The 21,687-nt window shown below is 41.3% G+C and overlaps 2 protein-coding genes across 4 annotated transcripts; both read left to right on the forward strand.

Annotated features, from left to right (window-relative positions):
* The first annotated feature begins 9,195 nt into the window (after window positions 1–9,195).
* LOC143475393 (uncharacterized) lies at window positions 9,196–10,464 on the forward strand. Its single transcript, XM_076973252.1, has 4 exons — window positions 9,196–9,316; window positions 9,409–9,765; window positions 9,878–10,231; window positions 10,325–10,464. The coding sequence occupies exons 1-4, from the start codon at window positions 9,277–9,279 to the stop codon at window positions 10,462–10,464; spliced, it is 891 nt and encodes a 296-aa protein (XP_076829367.1). The 5' UTR covers window positions 9,196–9,276.
* Window positions 10,465–10,883: 419 nt separating this feature from the next.
* Window positions 10,884–15,042, forward strand: LOC143475392 (uncharacterized). Of its 3 annotated transcripts, none has more exons than XM_076973249.1 (5): window positions 10,884–11,078; window positions 12,929–12,972; window positions 13,674–14,024; window positions 14,304–14,651; window positions 14,850–15,042. In XM_076973249.1, the coding sequence occupies exons 1-5, from the start codon at window positions 11,002–11,004 to the stop codon at window positions 14,957–14,959; spliced, it is 930 nt and encodes a 309-aa protein (XP_076829364.1). In that variant the 5' UTR covers window positions 10,884–11,001; the 3' UTR covers window positions 14,960–15,042. The 3 variants fall into 3 exon arrangements, with proteins under 3 accessions (XP_076829364.1, XP_076829366.1, XP_076829365.1); XM_076973251.1 differs by lacking the exon at window positions 10,884–11,078 and adding an exon at window positions 11,626–12,291; XM_076973250.1 differs by lacking the exon at window positions 10,884–11,078 and having other exon boundaries at window positions 12,392–13,125.
* The last annotated feature ends 6,645 nt before the right edge of the window (window positions 15,043–21,687 follow it).

Consider the following 21,687-nt stretch of genomic DNA (forward strand, 5'->3'; position numbering starts at 1 on the left):
CATCAAAACTCATAAAAAAGGCACAAGCAATTTGTAAATTTGCAAAAACGCGTGAGTGGCGCGTTTATATGTAGAAACAATTTCTTTTGAATTTGTTGTGCCGTTGCCATGGTAAAATCCCTATAGCCTAAGGGCACGGCCTCATTTTGATTATTGTTTTTATAATCTACAAAATAAAATATTTCAGTCACATAAACAGTCACATAAACAGACACAGTGCAAGGTAAACTAAATGAAACACATAAATACACACATATTTACTAATTGTACAACATAACCATAACCATGATTAAAGCCACCTGTGTTGAAAATCATGGGCATGTCTCTAAGCAGGCATGTCTCACAACACAGACGAGACCTCTCCAAAGCACAAGGGCACAGCACATGAGAGACATGAACTCTCTTCAGTAAGATCACAGCCTCCAACATATTTCATGCAATTCCATCACATAAACCAAGCTGTTTGGACTAGTACAAACATTCACAAGATCCTGACCCAAAGAGACCACAAAATCTACATACAAAGCCATACATGACACATGAGTAGTCCATATACTGTTCACAGATTATATTGCTTATTACATTATATCCAGTCACCTTACAACAGTCCTTAGGACACGTATACTTCAAAAAAGATAATACTTACCATTGGTCATTCTATAAAAAAAAGAAAATGTGAAATGTAGTCTCACTATACCTGTGAAAAACAGTTGGTAGACATCAAAACTCATAAAAAGGCACAAGCAATTTGTAAATTTGCAAAAACGTGTGAGTGGCGCGTTTATATGTAAACAATTTCTTTTGAATTTGTTGTGCAGTTGCCATGGTAAAATCCCTATAGCCTAAGGGCACGGCCTCATTTTGATTATTGTTTTTATAATCTACAAAATAAAATATTTCAGTCACATAAACAGACACAGGGCAAGGTAAACTAAATGACACACATAAATACACACATATTTACTAATTGTACAACATAACCATAACCAGTTTTAAAGCCACCTGTGTTGAAAATCGTGGGCATGTCTCTAAGCAGGCATGTCTCACAACACAGACGAGACCTCTCCAAAGCACAAGGGCACAGCACACGAGAGGCATGAACTCTCTTCAGCAAGATCACAGCCTCCAACATATTTCAAGCAATTCCATCACATAAACCAAGCTGTTTGGGTTAGGACAAACATTCACAAGATCCTGACCCAAACAGACCACAAAATCTACATACAAAGCCATACATGTCACATTAGTAGTCCATATACTGTTCACAAATTATATTGCTTATTACATTATATCCAGTCACCTTACAACAGTCCTCAGGACACGTATACTTCAAAAAAGATAATACTTACCATTGGTCATTCTATAAAAAGAAGAAAATGTGAAATGTAGTCTCACTATACCTGTGAAAAACAGTTGGTAGACATCAAAACTCATAAAAAAGGCACAAGCAATTTGTAAATTTGCAAAAACGCGTGAGTGGCGCGTTTATATGTAGAAACAATTTCTTTTGAATTTGTTGTGCCGTTGCCATGGTAAAATCCCTATAGCCTAAGGGCACGGCCTCATTTTGATTATTGTTTTTATAATGTACAAAATAAAATATTTCAGTCACAAACACAGTCACATAAACAGACACAGTGCAAGGTAAACTAAATGACACACATAAATACACACATATTTACTAATTGTACAACATAACCATAACCAGTTTTAAAGCCACCTGTGTTGAAAATCGTGGGCATGTCTCTAAGCAGGCATGTCTCACAACACAGACGAGACCTCTCCAAAGCACAAGGGCACAGCACATGAGAGACATGAACTCTCTTCAGCAAGATCACACCAACATATTTCATGCAATTCCATCACATAAACCAAGCTGTTTGGACTAGTACAAACATTAACAAGATCCTGACCCAAAGAGACCACAAAATTTACATACAAAGCCATACATGACACATGAGTAGTCCATATACTGTTCACAAATTATATTGCTTATTACATTATATCCAGTCACCTTACAACAGTCCTCAGGACACGTATACTTCAAAAAAGATAATACTTACCATTGGTCATTCTATAAAAAGAAGAAAATGTGAAATGTAGTCTCACTATACCTTTGAAAAACAGTTGGTAGACATCAAAACTTATAAAAAAGGCACAAGCAATTTGTAAATTTTCAAAAACGCATGAGTGGCGCGTTTATTTGTAGAAACAATTTCTTTTGAATTTGTTGTGCCGTTGCCATGGTAAAATCCCTATAGCCTAAGGGCACGGCCTCATTTTGATTATTGTTTTTATAATCTACAAAATAAAATATTTCAGTCACATAAACAGTCACATAAACAGACACAGTGCAAGGTAAACTAAATGAAACACATAAATACACACATATTTACTAACTGTACAACATAACCATAAACAGTTTTAAAGCCACCTGTGTTGAAAATTGTGGGCATGTCTCTAAGCAGGCATGTCTCACAAGACAGACGAGACCTCTCCAAAGCACAAGGGCACAGCACACGAGAGACATGAACTCTCTTCAGCAAGATCACAGCCTCCAACATATTTCATGCAATTCCATCACATAAACCAAGCTGTTTGGACTAGTACAAACATTCACAAGATCCTGACCCAAAGAGACCACGAAATCTACATACAAAGCCATACATGACACATGAGTAGTCCATATACTGTTCACAAATTATATTGCTTATTACATTATATCCAGTCACATTACAACAGTCCTCAGGACACGTATACTTCAAAAAAGATAATACTTACCATTGGTCATTCTATAAAAAAAAGAAAATGTGAAATGAAGTCTCACTATACCTGTGAAAAACAGTTGGTAGACATCAAAACTCATAAAAAGGCACAAGCAATTTGTAAATTTGCAAAAACGTGTGAGTGGCGCGTTTATATGTAAACAATTTCTTTTGAATTTGTTGTGCCGTTGCCATGGTAAAATCCCTAAAGCCAAAGGGCACGGCCTCATTTTGATTAATCTTTTTATCAGCAGCGAACCGTGACCATTATACCTTGAGACGACAGTGCAGCTTTAAAAACACAATAAACAATAATATCTGTACTAGATTACTTCTTAAGCAAAATCAATTTCCAAACAAAATAGGGTTCACAGCTCCTTGTTCCTTGAAGTGGAATATGTAAACAACGCCCACGAGGACATCAAAGGACTGAATCGAAACTAGCTAGCGGTGGTGCTAACGACAGCTAGCGTCGCCACAGTGGGCGGAAATTATCATACAGTTAAGCCCGCCCACTAAGAGGGAAGATATGATTGGTCAATTTTACTGGCACTCTGTAAACGAACAGTGGGCATCACAGTCCTGATAGGGGGAGAGACAGACTCACAGGCTTCCACTTAACCCCTCGCCTTCCAACACAGATTGAATAGACAAGGGTGAATAATTTATTTGCTTATATTTCTGTAATTGTTTGATGTCGATTGTCAAACTGTAAGTAGATAAAAAAAAATAGGATAAATTATATTATATATATTTATGTTTTAAGAATATTTTAGGCCCTCTGAGAGGGCGTAGAGGGCCCTGACGGTTCCCCACTGTTTTTTATACTACAAAATTGTAACGCGGGGATAGACGCAGCCGGAGGCGGAGGTTGCACGTTGTGTTCTTTATTGTCCATCTCAAAACAACCAATAAAGGGCTCTAGTAGAAATAGGCTTCTTTAACACACAATGAACTGATAGCGAGTCCAGTGATGCGTAGCTCTCTCAGATGAATGTGCAGCACTGGACAACGCGACCTGTGGGCTTACAAAGGCAGAACACATAATAAGGCACAGGTGTCAGTAGTACGGTGATTGTGATCTAGGGAGTGGCTTAGTGCTAAGGGGAGTGCGCAGTGTGGGTGTGTGTGTGGATGCACGCGCCCTCTGGTGGCGACCCGGCCTCCTCACCGTGACAAAAATAAAATATTTCAGTCACATAAACAGGCACAGGGCAAGGGAAAATAAACAATATAGGGCTTTTCAAGCCCTATAATGACACACATAATTACACACATATTTCCTCACTATGTTTTCTAAAGGATTGTGGTCACTCTGTACAGTTACTCTGCATCCATAGGTGTACTGATGGAATTTCTCCAAACTGAATGTAACGTATTGAACAGGCAGAGAGGGATCCAAATGCGGAAGAACACCGCTTTTATTGAAATGGGACACTGGTACAGAAACAGGCAGGTGTATCACGAGCACTATGACTAGCAGTGATGGCTAAGTTACCTTGAGAAAGTAATCCGATTACTGATTACTGATTACTCCTTTTAAAAGTAACTTAGTTACGTTACTGATTACTTGATTTTAAAAGTAACTACGTTAGATTACAAGTTACTTTAGTAGTTACATTCAGCAGCAAAATAAAATTTTCCAATACTCACTTTATTGGAAGTGCATTTTTAACAGTAACAATGTATTGAAGCAGGTTCGGTAACCGAGGCAGAAACTGCTTAATCCAAAAATCCCGAGGAGGGAAACTTTATTGATAACGCAACCCTGGCGCCCCCCCTCGTACGAAATGAAACGTATGAAACGTACGAGGTTAAGAAGTACTTAGCGCTACGAACGTTTCGGGAAGTAACTAAGTAACGCGTTACTGACATCACTGATGACTAGTAGCAACTGCGTTTCTTGGCGTGGTCAGGACAGTCCAGGGTCATACCAGGGGAGCAGAAGTCAGGAGGTACAGAGGGACTAGGCAGGAGACAAGGTCAGGGACGTAAGCGAGGGTCGGAACACAGGAAAGCAGACAAGTAATAGAAAGGCTTGGTACGCGGCATGAGTCGGCAATACTTCGCAACTAGGAAGTGGAATGTGGGCGTTTAAGTAAAGATACAGGGGGTGTGGTGATGAGCGTCAGGTGAGGCTGGTTAGGTGGAGATCAGGTGGCATTCCTTACAGTACCCCCCCTCAAAGGAGCAGCTCCTGACGCTCTATGACGAGCCGGGGGTCTACCGCGGCGCCAGGGAGCGGGAAAGTTGGGGTGCGTAGCGTGGAAATCCGCTATCATGGTAGGGCAGAGGACATCCCTCGCCGGAATCCAGGCCCGCTCCTCGGGACCATATCCTTCCCAGTCCACTAGGTACTGGAGTCCGTTCCTTCGGCGCCGAGACTCCAGAAGCTCTCGGACGATGTATGCCGGTCGACCGTCGATTTCCAGGGGATCCGGAGGGCTAGTGGGCACAGGGGGAGTGGTGAACGGACTATAGTGAACTGGCTTAAATTTTAGAATGATAAAAAAATTTTTTGTCTAGGATACACTGCGTCAATCTCAACATTGAGCACTGGTTGCCAAAATCCAGGGGAAGGTACAGCTGTAAATCATCTGCATAGCAATGAAAAGCCTGATAAGCCTGACGGATAATCTGTCCCAGTGGTATAAAGGGTATAAAAAATTGACCCCTGAGGAACCCCATAGCTCAAAGGCTCAAAGATGAAGTGTAGGAGGACTGGTTGGCTATATTAACAGAGAAATTTCTATTACTAAGATAAGACAAAAACCAGTTCAAAGCAGCACCCTTTATACCTGCACAGTGTTCTAGCCATTCAATAAATACAGCATGATCAACTTTGTCAAATGCAGATGATAGATCCAGTAAAAAACCAGCACTGAACAGTCGATCCCCAGCCATTAACAGATCATTTAGACCTTGAGCAGTGCAGTTTTGGTGCTGTGGAATGATTTAAAACCTGACTGAATAGGCTCATGAATGTTGTACTTGCCCAGAAAAGATTTTCAGCTGTGCAAAGTCAATTTTCTCCAAAAGTTTTGCAATAAAGGTCGTTTGGAGATAGCTCTATAATGAACTAGCACAGTGTGATCAAGACCAGGTTTTTTTAGTAGGGTTGCACTACTAAATTTTTATGCATGTTTAAAGCTCTCGGGGACAACTCCTGACAACCGACTGCTGTTTATGATGGCCAGAACCTGCTGCTGGTTGGGAAAACCTATTTAAAAAAATGGGAGGCACTGCATCGCTAGAGAACCAGAAAGCTTTATAAGGCCCACTACATCCTCTAGAAGGCCCACTACAAGTATGTCAAGGTTACAGGCTTAAACCTATCAAACACAGCCAGGCTAGGAGCAGAGACAGAGGGGTCAAAAACAGGAGCTGTGATAAAAGCTCTTGCATTGACAATTTCCTCAGTAAAAAATGGTAGAAAATTGTTACAAATATCGGGGGATGCTTCCAAGCAAACAGGCTGGGGGTCCTTTAGAACCGAGCCAACTATTCTAAACAGCACATGTGGGATTTGTTGATGTCACGTTGAGGACCCCGGCCCCTCCCCTTTGGGCGTGTGTATACGTGGTCCACGTGCTTTGTCTGCGTCTGTGGAACTCCGTGGTGATGGCTATGTTAGCCAGGACAGTGAGGCGACTGACATGGAAGTGGAAGCGCCCACTGTCAACTCCAGAGGACGGTCGTGGAGCGAGGTGGAAGTGCCATACAGCCAGCTGGGGGGAGAGTACACAAGTCGCGCTGCACCCGGCGCGTCCGCCAGTCGCGCTGCACCCGGCGCGTCCGCCAGTCGCGCTGCACCCGGCGCGTCCGCCAGCCGCGCTGCACTGGGCGGAGGATTTGCAGCAAAGGCTGGAGGAGGACCGTTCACTGCAGTACCTGCAGCTCCCGATCTCTCTCCCCTGATCGCCCTGCTCCTGGCGCGTAGCTTGGCGCCTATGTCGTATGTGTGCCTGTAATTGTGAGTCTGCCCGTATGTGTACCAAACCCCCTCTTCCCTCTTCTGCCACTTTGTGTAAGCGTGCCTGTGTGTGTTTGTGAATGTTCTGTTTAGTGTATCTAACGTCTTTTCCCCCGTCTTCCCAGGGAGGGTGTGCTAGGCGATTTGTGACGGACGCTTCGCCAAGGGCAGTCACCTCCCAGACGCAGGACTGAGCGCGTCGGATCCGCCCATCGTCGTGGGTTCGGGGCACTCGGTCCTGTTGGCACCCCGGGACGGGTAGTGCCCTTGGAAGGGGCGTCTGTCACGTTGAGGACCCTGGCCCCTCCCCTTTGGGCGTGTGTATATGTGGTCCATGTGCTTTGTCTGCGTCTGTGGAACTCCGTGGTGATGGCTATGTCGTGTGATAATGTGTATCACCTGTGAATCGTCTCGTAATCACGTGGGGCTAATGTGGTTTGTCTATTTAATGTGCGCTCGCGCAGTGTCCTGTGCTCGTCGTTGTCTAAGTCTGCACGTTGTGTGACTCGTGTGTGTTTGCTCCTAGCTGCACGATATTGAACCAAGACTTTGTTTTAAACTGTCCATAGCATCCATCCATAGTGGCAGTAGTGTATGTGGTCCTGTTGTTTCTTTTGTTGTGTTCATCCCTCAGGTGGGTGGGGCCTACTATAATTCCCAGCACCTGAGGGCTTAAACTTATGTGATGGTCCAGAAAAAAATATACCCCAATTTCCCTCACCTGGATCAGGGTTACTGGGACCTCACTCTGGAGCCACGCCTGGGGAGGTCTTCTTTGTTAAGTGCCTGGTGACTGGGTCAACATATGTTGTCAGAAATCAGTTTTACAAATGCATGGGTCCAGATCCCTAATGAGTAGAAAAACTTTTGTGAAACCTTGGTAGGACTAAGTATAGTGTTATTTTTACCCATGGTGCCAAGCCAGGAGTACCCTGAATGTGTTAAACCACATGTTGGAGGGCAGTGATAGGACTCTAATGTGATGTGGATCGGGTATAGGCTGAAGGTGGGTGGCCTTGGCATTCCGATCTCGATTCTGTTACTGAAACTGGTTCTTGGAACATGGGATGTGAACTCTACAATAATGACAGCAACAGCCACAAAATCCACCAATCAGGGCTAAAACATGCAATGATTAAACACACGTTGCTGTTTGGGGGACTGTGATACATATATGTAATGTTTATGAATGGGAAGGAGGATGTGAGTGTTCAAGAGTTGCGTTAAACTGTGTGGACTTGGTAACATGGGGATGGGGAGGAATGACCCACACAGTAAATGTAATCGAGCACCTGCACCCTACATTCAAACACCTTTGCCTTTGTTTCATTAGACTCAAATTGTGTTTGTGTTGTAGAGGTTTATTCGTGCACTTCTGTGAACACATATTCAACAAATATCATGTCTCTATCTTGGAGAAATAAAAGTCAATTTTTAAAATTTATTTCAACCTTCGAAATTCTGTCCTAGTTTGTGTGGGGGGTGGGTGTGTGTGCATGTGTAAAGTGTAAAGTTGCATGTGTCATTTTTCTTACTCAGTGGTGTTTGGGCTCAGCTAAGAATGCAGCCTGTCTAGGTGACAGCAGAAATAATTTAATACAAACAGATATACTGTAATTTACATCATATCTAAAATCTCAAATCAGATACACATTAGATAAAGCAATAAACCAACCAATAAATGCAACTATGACTGTTTGTGGTTAACTTCCCATCAAGGTGTGAACATACATGCTTCCTGTACTACTGTTATTCAGTGAACAGTAGATCATTTTCAAGATAAGAATAACATAACATAAGATAACAGTGACTCAAAAATTTTACAGCGCAATAAAAAGCTAAAATTAAAGTGCAACTTGTGACTTACTACTTCTCTTATGCATACATACACACATCCACGTGGTGTAATTATCTGCTTTAAAGCAAATAATTATTATGTATAACACAGCAAACTAAACTTGGCCATAATGTTCCTGTAACATTAAGAACAGCGAAAATAATGTTTGGCAATCTGATAACAAAACAGGATTACTTAATAAGGTTTTGAGGTCAAGCACCAACCTTTTTCACACATTCACAGTCACATGGCCAAGTCCCTGCACTACTTCAATGTACTTTTTTCACATGTGCGATAGTTAGTTGGAACTGAAGAAGGTCAGACTCGCCCCATATCCGGGGGACAAAAAACCCCACAACTAGCACTCACACACCTAAATGATCCAGGTTTATTTGGTGTAAATAAAAAACCAAAGTTCCTTTTATACACATGAAGAATGCATATCGTAAACGCATACTTCTTTATTACAATGCTCTGTATTATTGCAGGGTTTATAGTCCTTTGTACGCTTCCCCATATGCTCTACAAAGTGACTAGTGACGCAAATCATATTATAGTGACAGATCTGGTTGCACCTTTCCTTCACCCTTCAGTCAGCTCTTTTCAGATATTCTGTTTACTCAGCATATGTTTTTCACTGTGTTCCTTTTGTTCTTGTGTGGTCAGTTACACAAAAGTATGTGAAGAAGAAGCTGAAAAAAATGCTGTCTGTTGGATTAATTTTATTCCTTTCCACAATCAGTAAGTCATATTTTGTGAATGTAAGCATTGTGGAATACTCAGATGACATTGTTTACATTGTGAATCATTTGATTGCTTTGTGTTTTTTCTAGCATTTGTAAAATCACAAAAAGATCATCATCGGGATGATGCTGTAGTGATTGCCAAGGAAGGTGACAATGTCACAGTTGCTTGCATTTACCAGAGTAGTATGGCTATGCACTACTCATGGTACAAACACAAACTCGGGCAAAAGCCTGAACTCATCTCCACTATATACAAATATGAAGCAAAGGCCACATTTTATCATGAATTCAAGAATAATGCTCGTTTTACCATGGTGAATGAGAAGAATATGACTCATCTGGAGATAAGAGAGTTAGAGCTCTCTGATTCTGCAACATATTACTGTGGAAGTGCTCATTCCAACATAGTGGAGTTTGGGGAAGGAACAGAGTTGCTTGTAAAAGGTAACTGATTTTACTACAGGCTAAATGTCTGCCTTAGAAATGCCTCTGTGCTAAAAACATTTTCAGTGTAATATTACTTAAGAATCCCTAATTAACCATGCCACTCCTTTAGCTTCACAGTACCATAGCCTATCTGTTCTCCAGAAGCCTGTTTTGATGCCAGTTCACCTGGGAGACTCTGTGACTATGCAGTGTACAGTCCTCGCTGAGGCCTGTGAAGGAGAACACAGAGTCTACTGGTTCAGACACGGCTCAGGTGAATCTCATCCAGGAGTCATTTACACCCATGGAAACAGTGATCAGTGTAAGAAGAGATCTGATGCTGGCTCCGCTACACAGAGCTGCATGTATGAGCTCCCTAAGAGGAACCTCAGCCTCTCTGATGCTGGAACTTACTATTGTGCTGTGGCCATGTGTGGGGAGATGCTCTTTGGAACTGGAACCACACTGAAAAGGAACACTACAGGTACGTTCTATCAAACTTAAAAAAATATATATACTTTGTATTTATTAATATAAACATTTAATAACATAATACATTCCTTCAATATTGTTTCAGGTGTGGGTTGCTCTGACCATATGCGCAACCTGGTTTTGCTTTCTATCATGAGAGCTTTGTTCCTATTGCTTATTGCTGGCATTACTGCCATATACTGGTGTACAAACCAAAGACATATGAAAGCAGTTAATTTGTGTTAACTTTCTGGAAGGTCTACCATGCAAAGACATGCCCTATAGGACAGACGAATAGCTGCTGATGAATCTCATCACCCGCAGAGATCAACCTTTTACCAAAAGACATTGCTTTAATTTAGGCCACATTATATCACTGATTAAGTTTTAGAAATCCATTAACTACTTATATATGTATTCCATGTAAGTAAATAGAGTTAAATTATTTTACAACTGTACAATTTATGGATTAAAACAGTGACTGTCTCAACACAGAGGAAACCATGATATGGTAGACAGCAGGCATTCTGCTCCATGTTAGCTTTGTTTCATTTACTTCTGAATGTAGTAACTTTTAAATGGATGTATGTTCATGTTCATTATGTTTATATTTGCTTGTGTTTTCATATAAAAGACTATGCGGCTACTTGGACTCGTGCCTTTAATTCCACATGCTACACATTGAGTCTTGGTAGAGGGGCTGGCTAAGAGAGCCCTGTTTTGGATGAGCTTGTCTGACAATACTGAGCAAGCTCCCATCTAGTGGACACACTGTACCAGCTTATGAGGCGAGACACTACCAGCTGGGAGGAGCACTGGTTGTCCTACATTACTGCAGACCTCTCAGCATTATTGGACAGGTATGAGGCAGTTCGGGCCAAAAGGGTACTGTTCTGGGGAAGAAGATTGCTTGAAGCAAGTTAAACTGTCTCTTTTTGCTAAATTTCAGCAGGAGCATGTTAGGACATAATCTAAAAAGGATGCTAGTTGTAGTGTTGCATAGTGATACCCATAGTCTTAGTAAAATAATAGTCTGTGACTACAAACCCTGTGACATTGTTTTTAAGCATTTTTAAGTATGTTCAAGGTACATGAGCAGATGCAAGGTATAGGAACAAGATACAGAAGCAGATGCTAGTGCAGAAAAGAACATTTTATTATACAGAATGCTTTGACTACAAACAGGGCTGAAGCATGCGTGCTTCCCGCCTGTGGCGTGCACAGACATTTTAGGGGGCAAGTGCTGGGGGGGGGGGGGGGGGGGGGGGTGTGAAGGGCACTTTTTAGCGCACGTGGAACACTTCATTATAAAAAAAAATTCCAAGCACATGTTGAATGAAATTTGACTTTTTTTTGTAACATTCTCTAAACGTGAGTTTTCAATGGAAAAAAGTCACGCAGCCGACTGACAAAATTCATATCCAATATTAACTATATACAGTCATGTCCTTCAGTTAACTTCTGTTTACCCTCCACTGTCTGCAGGCCTTGTTGCATATATTTTGCAATTAGTCAATCAATATAGGCCTACAATAAAGACAGTAAAAAGACTGTAAAGTAGGAGAAGGAGTTATAGGCTACTGAGTGTTGTCATTACATGAATGCAGATGGGCATTTTTCACGGGTAATGGGGAACTTCCCGTTTCTTCTTTCACAAATGAATGTGTTAATTTATGTTGCCTAACAAAACCTATACAACAGAAGACGTTCAGCTTAACACATAGATTTGCAGTCTCTACCTTAATTATTTGTATGTGGACGTCCTCACATTATCCATCATTGATTTGGGCTAAAGCAACTAGTTTATCAGATGACCAGTCGGCTAAAATGCTTAGTAGTTTGGTGCTGTATGAGACATTTTACTGTACAACAAAATGATTTCACGTTGGGCTTAGAGGGCAAACGGTACGATTTGACTTGATGTGTATGTGACCTGGCTGGTGGGGCACGGGAGAAGAAGCCTATCTGTGAGTGTGCGTGCTGTGCTGAAGATGCTTCCTTCCACTCGCTGAACTGAACTGCTGCTGCAGCGCATCTGGTGTTAAAGGAAGAGAGAGGTCGGGTGTGTGCGAGGTGGTGGCGCATTTCAGGGCATTGTTTTTAATCACGCAGGTTTCCAAAAGATCATTTCAAACCGACCTCAGTAAAATGATAATAACAATAGTAAAAAAAAAACAAAAAAACCCCGAAGTTTCAAAAGGGCATTTTCGTTGATAAAGGGCAGAGTTGGTGGTGCTTTAACACCACCTGATGTCTATGTGTGCACACCACTGCTTCCCGCATTGCCTGTGGATGCCAGAACAGGAAAACTAAGCTAGGGCATTGCGTAGCAGGTCAGTAGGTAGTTCATCAGGGTGAGCACCTTCAGAGTTCTTGGGATCATGCAAGAAACAAAGTCATTAAGGGTGGCGAGGGTCAGTAAACAGAACATCGGTCAGAACACAGAATACACCATGGTCGGCAATACTTTTCAAGGAGTGGAGGGGTGGGTAAGACCTAAATATAAGAAGGAAGTGTGATAAATAAGAGACAGGTGGGGAGCAATCAGAATTCGGGAGATTGCGCCCTGCCCTCTGTTGGATAAGGGGTTCGTGTTACGGGGTGCAGCAAATGGTGCTTTGACCTATTTTAACCTATTTGAATCTGTCAGCTAATCTAAGATGACACTAGCAGTGTGGTTTTTTTTTTCTTTTTTTCCATGTGAATGAAGACATCTGATGTTCATTGCCTCACTCACGGCTGTGGGTTTTCCTTGTAAGTACACATAGTAAGAGACGCTTGTGGTATTAGCGTTTCTGTTTTCTGCCCTTCCACCCTGCTCTTCTGGATGGACTTTACTGAGCCTACAAGTCAAACTTGAAAAAAACATGATTGCATACTTTTTCCTCACATTGTGCCTTTCTATGTGTAAGTAGACTAAATGTCTTTTTGTACAAGATTTTACAAACCTTGGTTGTTACAGAATATTTACAAATGTACATGGTGTGACAGCAAATTAAATAGTTGTTGGTAACACTTTACATTACATGTTTACTTACTAACGTGAAGTAATGCATTAGTTAACATGAACAACACATGAAGTAACACTAACAATAATTAACTAATGTTAAGTAAACATGTAACAGTTGCGGCTCCTGTTTTGGTTCTTTGTTGCTTGGACCTTTTTAGAGCTTTAGTGTTTTAGTTTGGAGTAAAAGGGACTAAAGAGCTAAAACAGTATGGACACATTTCAGTTCCTATGCTGATAGATTCTGGATATTTCCAAGTTACGCATTACTTATGTAGGTAAATCAGTACAATGTAATATATTCCTTTAAGGTTGCACCAAAAAAGGTGCAAGCAACAAAGAGCCAAAACAGTTAACTAATGCATTACTTCAATTAGTAAGTAAACACTTAATGTAAAGTGTTACCATTTTATTATTTTCAAATAAATGTTACTATTTGCATTTGCAGGTCATACACATGGTGAAGATGTGATTGTGCAGGAACCAGTGAACACAGTTGAAGTTGGAGGCAGTGTTATGCTAACTTGCAATTGTTCAAAACAAAGCCGAACCACTATAGTATGGATCAAACATAGTTTTGGAGAGAGACCTCTTGTAATTGCTACATCATATCAGGACCAGCCTGGAAAATTCCATAATGACTTTGGCACAAGTGGCCGCTTTAGTCTAATAGTAGGAAACAACAGTTTTAATCTTGGTATATCAAAGACAGATCTTTCAGACTCAGCCATATACTACTGTGCTGTAACATTTCTTTATGATATAAACTTTGGGCAAGGCACTCTTCTTTTAGTAAGAGGTAAGACCATTTTTAGTATATGTGCATGAGAAAGTAATGGTAGTCTATTTGAACAGCAAATTAAAGGAACTGTCAATCAGAGGTTTACTGTTTTAAGCTTGTATATTTGCTATCCTGTAAAAAACACATCAGTACTATGTTGTTGTTATTTTGAATGTAAACATATTTGAACAGTTGTAACCCTTTAAGATATTGCGAGTAGTGTTTTGTATATTTACAAGAGAATATACACTGTGCTATGAAATTATGCATATAGTTATTCTCTCCCTCTCTCTCAAGACAGGACATCAAGTAACTCCACACTTCAGCAGCAGTTTGTGTTAAACCCAGTTCATCCAGGAGGCCCTGTGACTCTGCAGTGTACAGTCCTCTCTAGGAGCTGTGCAGGAAAGCACAGTGTCTACTGGTTCAGACAAGGCTCAGGAGATTCTCATCCAGGAGTCATTTATGCTCATGGAGACAGCAGTCATCAATGTAAGAAGAGCTCTGAGGCTGGATCTCCTACACAGAGCTGTGTGTATAAGCTCTCTAAGAATCTTAGCCGCTCTGATGATGGAGCTTACTACTGTGCGGTAGCAACATGTGGAGAGATGTTCTTTGGGAAAGGAACTAAATTAGACTTCAAAGGTAAACCTATTCCTTAAGTAATTAATCTCAAATGTATTACAACTTTGATTAAACCAATTCAGTATGTAATTTAAAGCAAACTACATGCATAGAAGCACAATGCAATGCATATTGTTAATCATTTTCTTATTATTTAATAAATGTATTTAAATTATTCTAAAATATCCATTATGGAAATTTGTGTTTTTGTTTTCACAGATGATGGCTATAATCAAATGAAGCTGATGGTCATTCTCTCCATTGTAAGATCAACTGTTGTTCTGCTTACTTTCATTTTTTTCCTGCTCTGTTACCTTGGACATCATTGACCATTAACTGATGGCCACATTCATTTGTGATGTGCCTTCTGAAAGAACTTCCTCTAATATCTATATTGAAAGGTATTTGGAGAACACAAGTTTGACAATGATTAAGGACAACATGAGCAACATGCATTTAGTAATAACATTTCTAGCTCGTTTTTGGTCATTAACAAATATCAGCTGCTACAGTAAAGTAAGCTAATGAATTTTCAATAACTGAGTACACCTAAAAGTTACCAGCTTTTTTTTGATGTACTCCATGTTTAATATAATTACATTACATGATTGCCAAAGTACTTACTGAATATGCCACTCCTTACTGAAAGTACTTACTTCTTAACAGAAAACATGTCCAAAATCCAAGTTTTTTGGAAATATGAAAAAACTGTTCTTCTCTGAAAGTAGTCAAATGGTGGGAATAACTTCCAAGCAATTTGGACAAAATTGGACAAAAACAAATTTCAAATCAGAAATTTCAAAACTTTATTACTTGCCAACCAGTGCTCTCGCCAGCTAGTGGTGTCTCTCCTCATGAGCTGCTCGAGTATATCCACTACAGGTGAGCCTGGTGATGCACAAATCACATAGATCATGAACGTTAAATAGACTTTTCAGTTCTACACTGGTCACTCTGTTAACTAAAGACATTTCATACATGGCAAACCCCAGAAATGTCTTCCTTAAAAATTGTTATTTGACTTCAAATGGATTTAAGTTTTTAAATTATGTATTAAGATGCAGAATATTGTTTTTAATTCAATATTCTATCTTGTCATAGGAAACGTGGGACCTTATTTTAACCTTACATTCCCATTGTAGGACACCAAATATAATTGAATTCATATGATCTGAAATAAAATAGTTCATGGACACCTACTCCTTCAAATATGATATGTAGCCTACAATCTTTTCCTCCACTTCATTAGCTAACTGCACTTCACACCCATCAGTGACTGATCCAATAGCACATGCTGAGTTCTGAGCTTGGTGTTGTCTAGGATTATACACTGTACACTGTAACACATTCTTGTTACCTGAGTAAATAAATACAATTTTCTGTGACATTATTAATTTGAATGATGTGTCAATTAATATGCTAATGTTAAATATATAATGTTAAATTTAAAATAATTTCACTTAAAGAATAATGTGTAATGAAATTGCAATATAAATTACATAAATGAAAAAATCTATTGGTAACACTTGTTTACTTACTAACGTGAAGTAATGCATTAGTTAACATGAACAACACATGAAGTAACACATTAACAATAATTAACTAATGTTAAGTAAACATGTAACAGTTGCGGCTCTTGTTTTGGTTCTTTGTTGCTTGCACCTTTTTAGGCCTTTAGTGTTTTAGTTTGGAGTAAAAGGGACTAAAGAGCTAAAACAGTATGGACACATTTCAGTTCCTATGCTGATAGATTCTGGATATTTCCAAGTTACCCATTACTTATGTAGGTAAATCAGTACAATGTAAGATATTCCTTTAAGGTTGCACCAAAAAAGGTGCAAGCAACAAAGAGCCAAAACAGGAGCTGCAACTGTTACATGTTTACTTAACGTTAGTTATTGTTAATGTGTTACTTCATGTGTTGTTCATGTTAACTAATGCATTACTTCACGTTAGTAAGTAAACACAATGTAAAGTGTTACCAATCTATTTAATAAATGTATTTCATTAAATAAAATAGATCATACTTTCATAATTACATGCAATATTATAATTATGTATTACATTGCATTATTGTTACATTATTGAATACATTTAATATGAAAAATGTTTCTCTGTCATTTATGAATTTGTCATGACTGTTTTAGGAGCACATTATTATTGGAAAGCATTATATGATGGGGGAGGAGTGCAAAACAAAAAGGAAGCAATCATGCCAGCCTCAGGGGAAAAGGCGGATTTAATGGAGAACGTGCACTAACTGAAAACCCGTGACACAATCTAAATTAAGGATAGAATAACCAGTGGCCAGTGGGTACAAAGACAAGACATATAAATAGACAAACACGGCCCTCAGGTGCTGGGAATTTAGTCAGCCTGACCCACCTGAGAGACAAATACAACGCAACAACAGTACATGAACTACTGCCACTGTGGATGGAGGCGGCTGGCAGGGGGCCCCCGTATCGTGACACATTCCTAAATGTTTTCTTTGAGTTTTGAACTTTTTCCCATATCGTGAAGGCTTTGGTTTAGTTTTCATTTAAGATGACAACAGAAAACATCCCTGTGCTGCAAGTATAAAGTGAATGATAGATGACTTCCAAGACGTATAACATAAAAACAACAACTTGACATAGAATAATGGTATGTACAGGATTTTATCACTACGCATAGTGAATATGCTCTAAATATGCTCTAAAAAACTACATAGAGTAATCTGCATAATTTGCTTAAAATCAGACTACAATAGATATTAGCAAAAGCCTCTCAAACTAAAGATATTTTAATTGGATCTGAGTGAAATTTAAAAGCTATTAATAGCTGCAAAAATACACATGTACTTGTATTCAGTGTTTTTTCTTATTGCAAAAAACAGCTATTGCTTAAAGGATGCACCTTTAGATATGAACACATTTCACACTTTCAGGGTAGTTTCCTTTCCTGTTGTAACGATCTGCGCTGGGCAGAACAGGGAGGCGGACACAAACGCTGAGAAGAGCGAGATTTATTACAGGGCATTCCATAATCGTAGTCGAAGTCACGGGCAGGGGTCACAACGGGAGAGCCATCCAGATTAGACAGGTACAGGGGCATGATAAGGACAGACACGAAACAAAACCAGGCTGAAATAACACTGAACAGAGAATAAACCAACAGAGAGTATAACACCAGGAACAGTGCACACGAATCACAAAAGCACGAGGGAAAGAAACAACCAAACATCCAAAACAACCGACGAGGGACAAGGGACACTCAGGGACTATATATGCAGGACTTTAAACAGGGAACAGGTGCGGGCAATGACACGGGGGTGTGGTAACAAACGAGGAATCACGGAGACAAACGAGCGGGGCAGGATAAACAGGCACGGAATACAGACATAAGGGAATCCGGAGTGACAGCTAGGGGAGGGGCCGCGGCCATACGTGACACCTGTATTTAGTTTGCTGGAACAAATAAAGGTCAAGTTACCACATATCTGCAGAGCAAACACCACTAGTACACTTACACAGCAATAATTGTAAGAAGAGCTCTGAGGCTAGATGTCCTACACAAAGATATACACCAGAGGTCACTAACAGGTGGACCGCGGTCCGGATCCGGACCGGAACGTTGTCCTGTCCGGACACAATCTCATTCCTGATTAACTCTGCAAATTTCTATTTCCATGGTCCACAACCAACGGACCTTGGCCTGGATACGGACCCAAATGCCATCCCATCTGGACCCAGAATAAATTGTTTAAAATATCTTTTAATTTTGACGGGAGAATTAATTTTAAACCGGAGCATTTATTTCAGGGCTAATGAAAAAACACTCCGTCACGAGTGTTACGTCGTGTGTGTGTGTGTGTGTGTGTCCCAGACCACAGATCACAGTTATCTGCTATTTTGGCCCGCAGAAAAATATAGTTGATTAGCCCTGATATACACTAACTCACAAGAGGAACCTCAGCCTCTGATACTGGAACTTACGACTGTGCTGTGCCTGCATATGTGGAGAGATACCGTTTGGAATTGGGACTAAAGTGAAGATAAGTATTAAAGGTAAATTGCAAATTATTTTATATTATAAAAATGTACTGCTTTGTACTTATAAATAACAAATATAATTTTTATTCGTGCAATATTGTCAGGTGTGGGTTGCTCTGAACACATGAACAACTCTTCTTTCTGTCTTAAGAAGCTCAGTACTGCTGTATAGTGTTAAATTCTCTCATCCTGAGACAACTGGTTTGTTCACAACAGAAGTAAACTTAACAATTAAACCTCTATTCTTAATTAAATAAATCACTAGACAGAACTATGAACCACAGACATGTTACCAATATAATGACCAGCACAGACTACACAGAAACCAGGGATTAAATAGAGGGGAAATCCAAGTACAAACACCTGGGAACACTAATGGGGGGCAGGGTTACAAACAAGGAGTGAACAGAAACACACTGAAACCAGACTCAACGAATTTCAAAATAAGAGTACACAAACAGAAGACATGACTGACAGGAGGGAGGCACGACTGACGGAACCCCCCTCCAAGGCGCGCCGCTCCGAGGCGTGCAACCAAACTCAAAAAAAAAAACAATATCAGGCACAGATAGGAGGAATCAAACCAGGAAACGAAGGACAAGCTGGGAGCTGGGGAGAAGGCATTGAGGGGAACGTGAAAAGAAGGCTCAGGGGACCAAGGGCTAGGGGACACAAACAGGAGCGGAAACAGGTTGAGGGGGGCAGGCAAACGGGACCTCTGGGGACTGGACACAGGACACAGGACACAGGAACAAAGATGACACCACTGGACACGGACACAGGAACAGCAACACTGACTTGGACAGACACAACTACAGGAACCGGGACCAACACAAAACCAGGAATGGGACAGGGGACCAAAGGGAACATTGGCACAGAGCGCCTCTGGGTTGCGCTCAGGCCTCTCCTGGGCCGCGGGGACTGGAGGCAGTGAGCCCCTCCGGGGGGCGGGGACTGGTGCAGGCCTTTCCTGGGCCTCTGGGACTGGAGGCAGTGAGCCCCTCCGGGGTGCGGGAATGGGTGCAGGCCTCTCCTGGGCCTCTGGGTCGCGCTCAGGCCCCTCCTGGGGAGTGTGTCCACTACTCTCCCCCAAAAAATCCTTTTGGGGTCTCCAGGGGTGAGGCTGGTGGGATGAGTGGAGGGAGGTCAGTGGTGACGTCCATGGGTGCAGCATGGAGCACAGGAGACATGGGCGTGGTCCCTCCTTCACCGGAAACTGGAGCTGACGGGGTGGCAGTGGCATCCTCCACCACCACTGGTGCCTTGGAAACCCTGGAGGAACATACAGATACAAGATCCCCTCGGAGGCTCTTACTGCGTTTGCTCTGCCCCACACGAGGCACCGGGAGCTCATACCGACCTTTAAAAGCACGCCGAGTGTTGGTATACAGATCATCTGCACATTCACTCCACCTGACCACATCTTGCACTACAGGTCGCTCTTCCCTGTACTGTTGGCAAAGACGGGCAGACTCCTGGCGCTTACCTGGGCTCTTGTACACACAGTCAACCATACCTGAATGCGACCATGCCTTTCTATTAGCTCGACGAGCCGCCCGTGTACCCACAGCGCCAGGGGATTTCCTCTCACTGGTTTGCCAGCACTGTGTCACAGAAGATTCCAACGGCACAAAGCCAGTCAGAGCCTGATCACAGTGAATTGGCTTACCAGATCCTCGCTCTCTCGCTGTGTCCTGGTAGGGCTGGTCATTCTGTAACGTTTGTGGCAGCTGGAAGTGATGAGGAGGACGCATGTGCTGAGCAGAGCAAGGTGTTTTGAAGGGCAATCCAAAATCAGGGTCATATAAACAGGCAAGGGTCAAATCCAGGAGAGAGTCATTCATATTTAATACAGCTAATCAAAACCAATGAGAACAGACTTACATACAGGAATCACTGGACAGAACTATGAACCACAGACATGTTACCAATATAATGACCAGCACAGACTACACAGAAACCAGGGATTAAATACAGGGGAAATCCAAGTACAAACACCTGGGAACACTAATGGGGGGCAGGGTTACAAACAAGGAGTGAACAGAAACACACTGAAACCAGACTCAATGAATTTCAAAATAAGAGTACACAAACAGAAGACATGACTGACAGGAGCATACCTGTCAAGTGTCCCGTTTTGGCCGGGACAGTCCCGTATTTTACCGCTCTGTCCCGGCGTTGTCCCGTATTTTTATTTTCCGGTATTTTCAGTTTTCAATTTTTATTTTTTTAAAGCATTCATGTGCCGCTCCAAACAGAATTCTGTCGCTAGCCTCGCGAGAACTGCCCCCCAGACTACTGCAGGTAGCAGTTCTCGCGAGGCTAGTGACAGAATTCTGTTTGGAGCGGCACGTGAATGCTTTAAAAAAATTAATTAATTAAAAACTCGCGGGTTTAGTGTCGACAGTGGGAGCAAACCTGGAACAACAAATCAAAGATGGATTTAACAAGAGAAGGCAGTCCTGCCAAAAAAGCTAAGCGTACGTGTAAGTATCTTGACGAAAGGGACAGGGAATTTACTTTCCTAAAGAGGAGCATGAAGGGGCATAGCTACTCATGCTGTAAGATATGTAGCTGTGATTTTAGTGTCTCTCATGGGGGAAGGAACAATGTCCATCAGCACGAACAATCTGCCAAGCACAAACACGGGCTAAAGGCACAGAAATATGCCCAGGAGATGTCCCCATTTGTAGCTAGAAATACCACTAGAAAATTTTAATTTTTTTATTCATTTGTAGTTCAAAACATATTTGGGGTGTTTGTTCTTCACTTTTTGCCACTCCAAAGATGTTTTCGTTTCTCCTACAGCCTCGATTGCAGCTATATGCAAATAACTGATTATGCAAATTAGGCGATTATATACGTCATATACGGGAAATGTCCCGTATTTTTAAATACAAAACTTGACAGGTATGGACAGGAGGGAGGCAGGACTGACACCCAGTCTGGTAGACATTCAGGAACTTCAAGTATTTTCTTAAATAATGTTTATATCGCCACCTTGAAAAAGCAAATTTTTCTTC

Source organism: Brachyhypopomus gauderio, chromosome 14 (assembly GCF_052324685.1).
Source record: "Brachyhypopomus gauderio isolate BG-103 chromosome 14, BGAUD_0.2, whole genome shotgun sequence".
Taxonomy (NCBI): domain Eukaryota; kingdom Metazoa; phylum Chordata; class Actinopteri; order Gymnotiformes; family Hypopomidae; genus Brachyhypopomus; species Brachyhypopomus gauderio.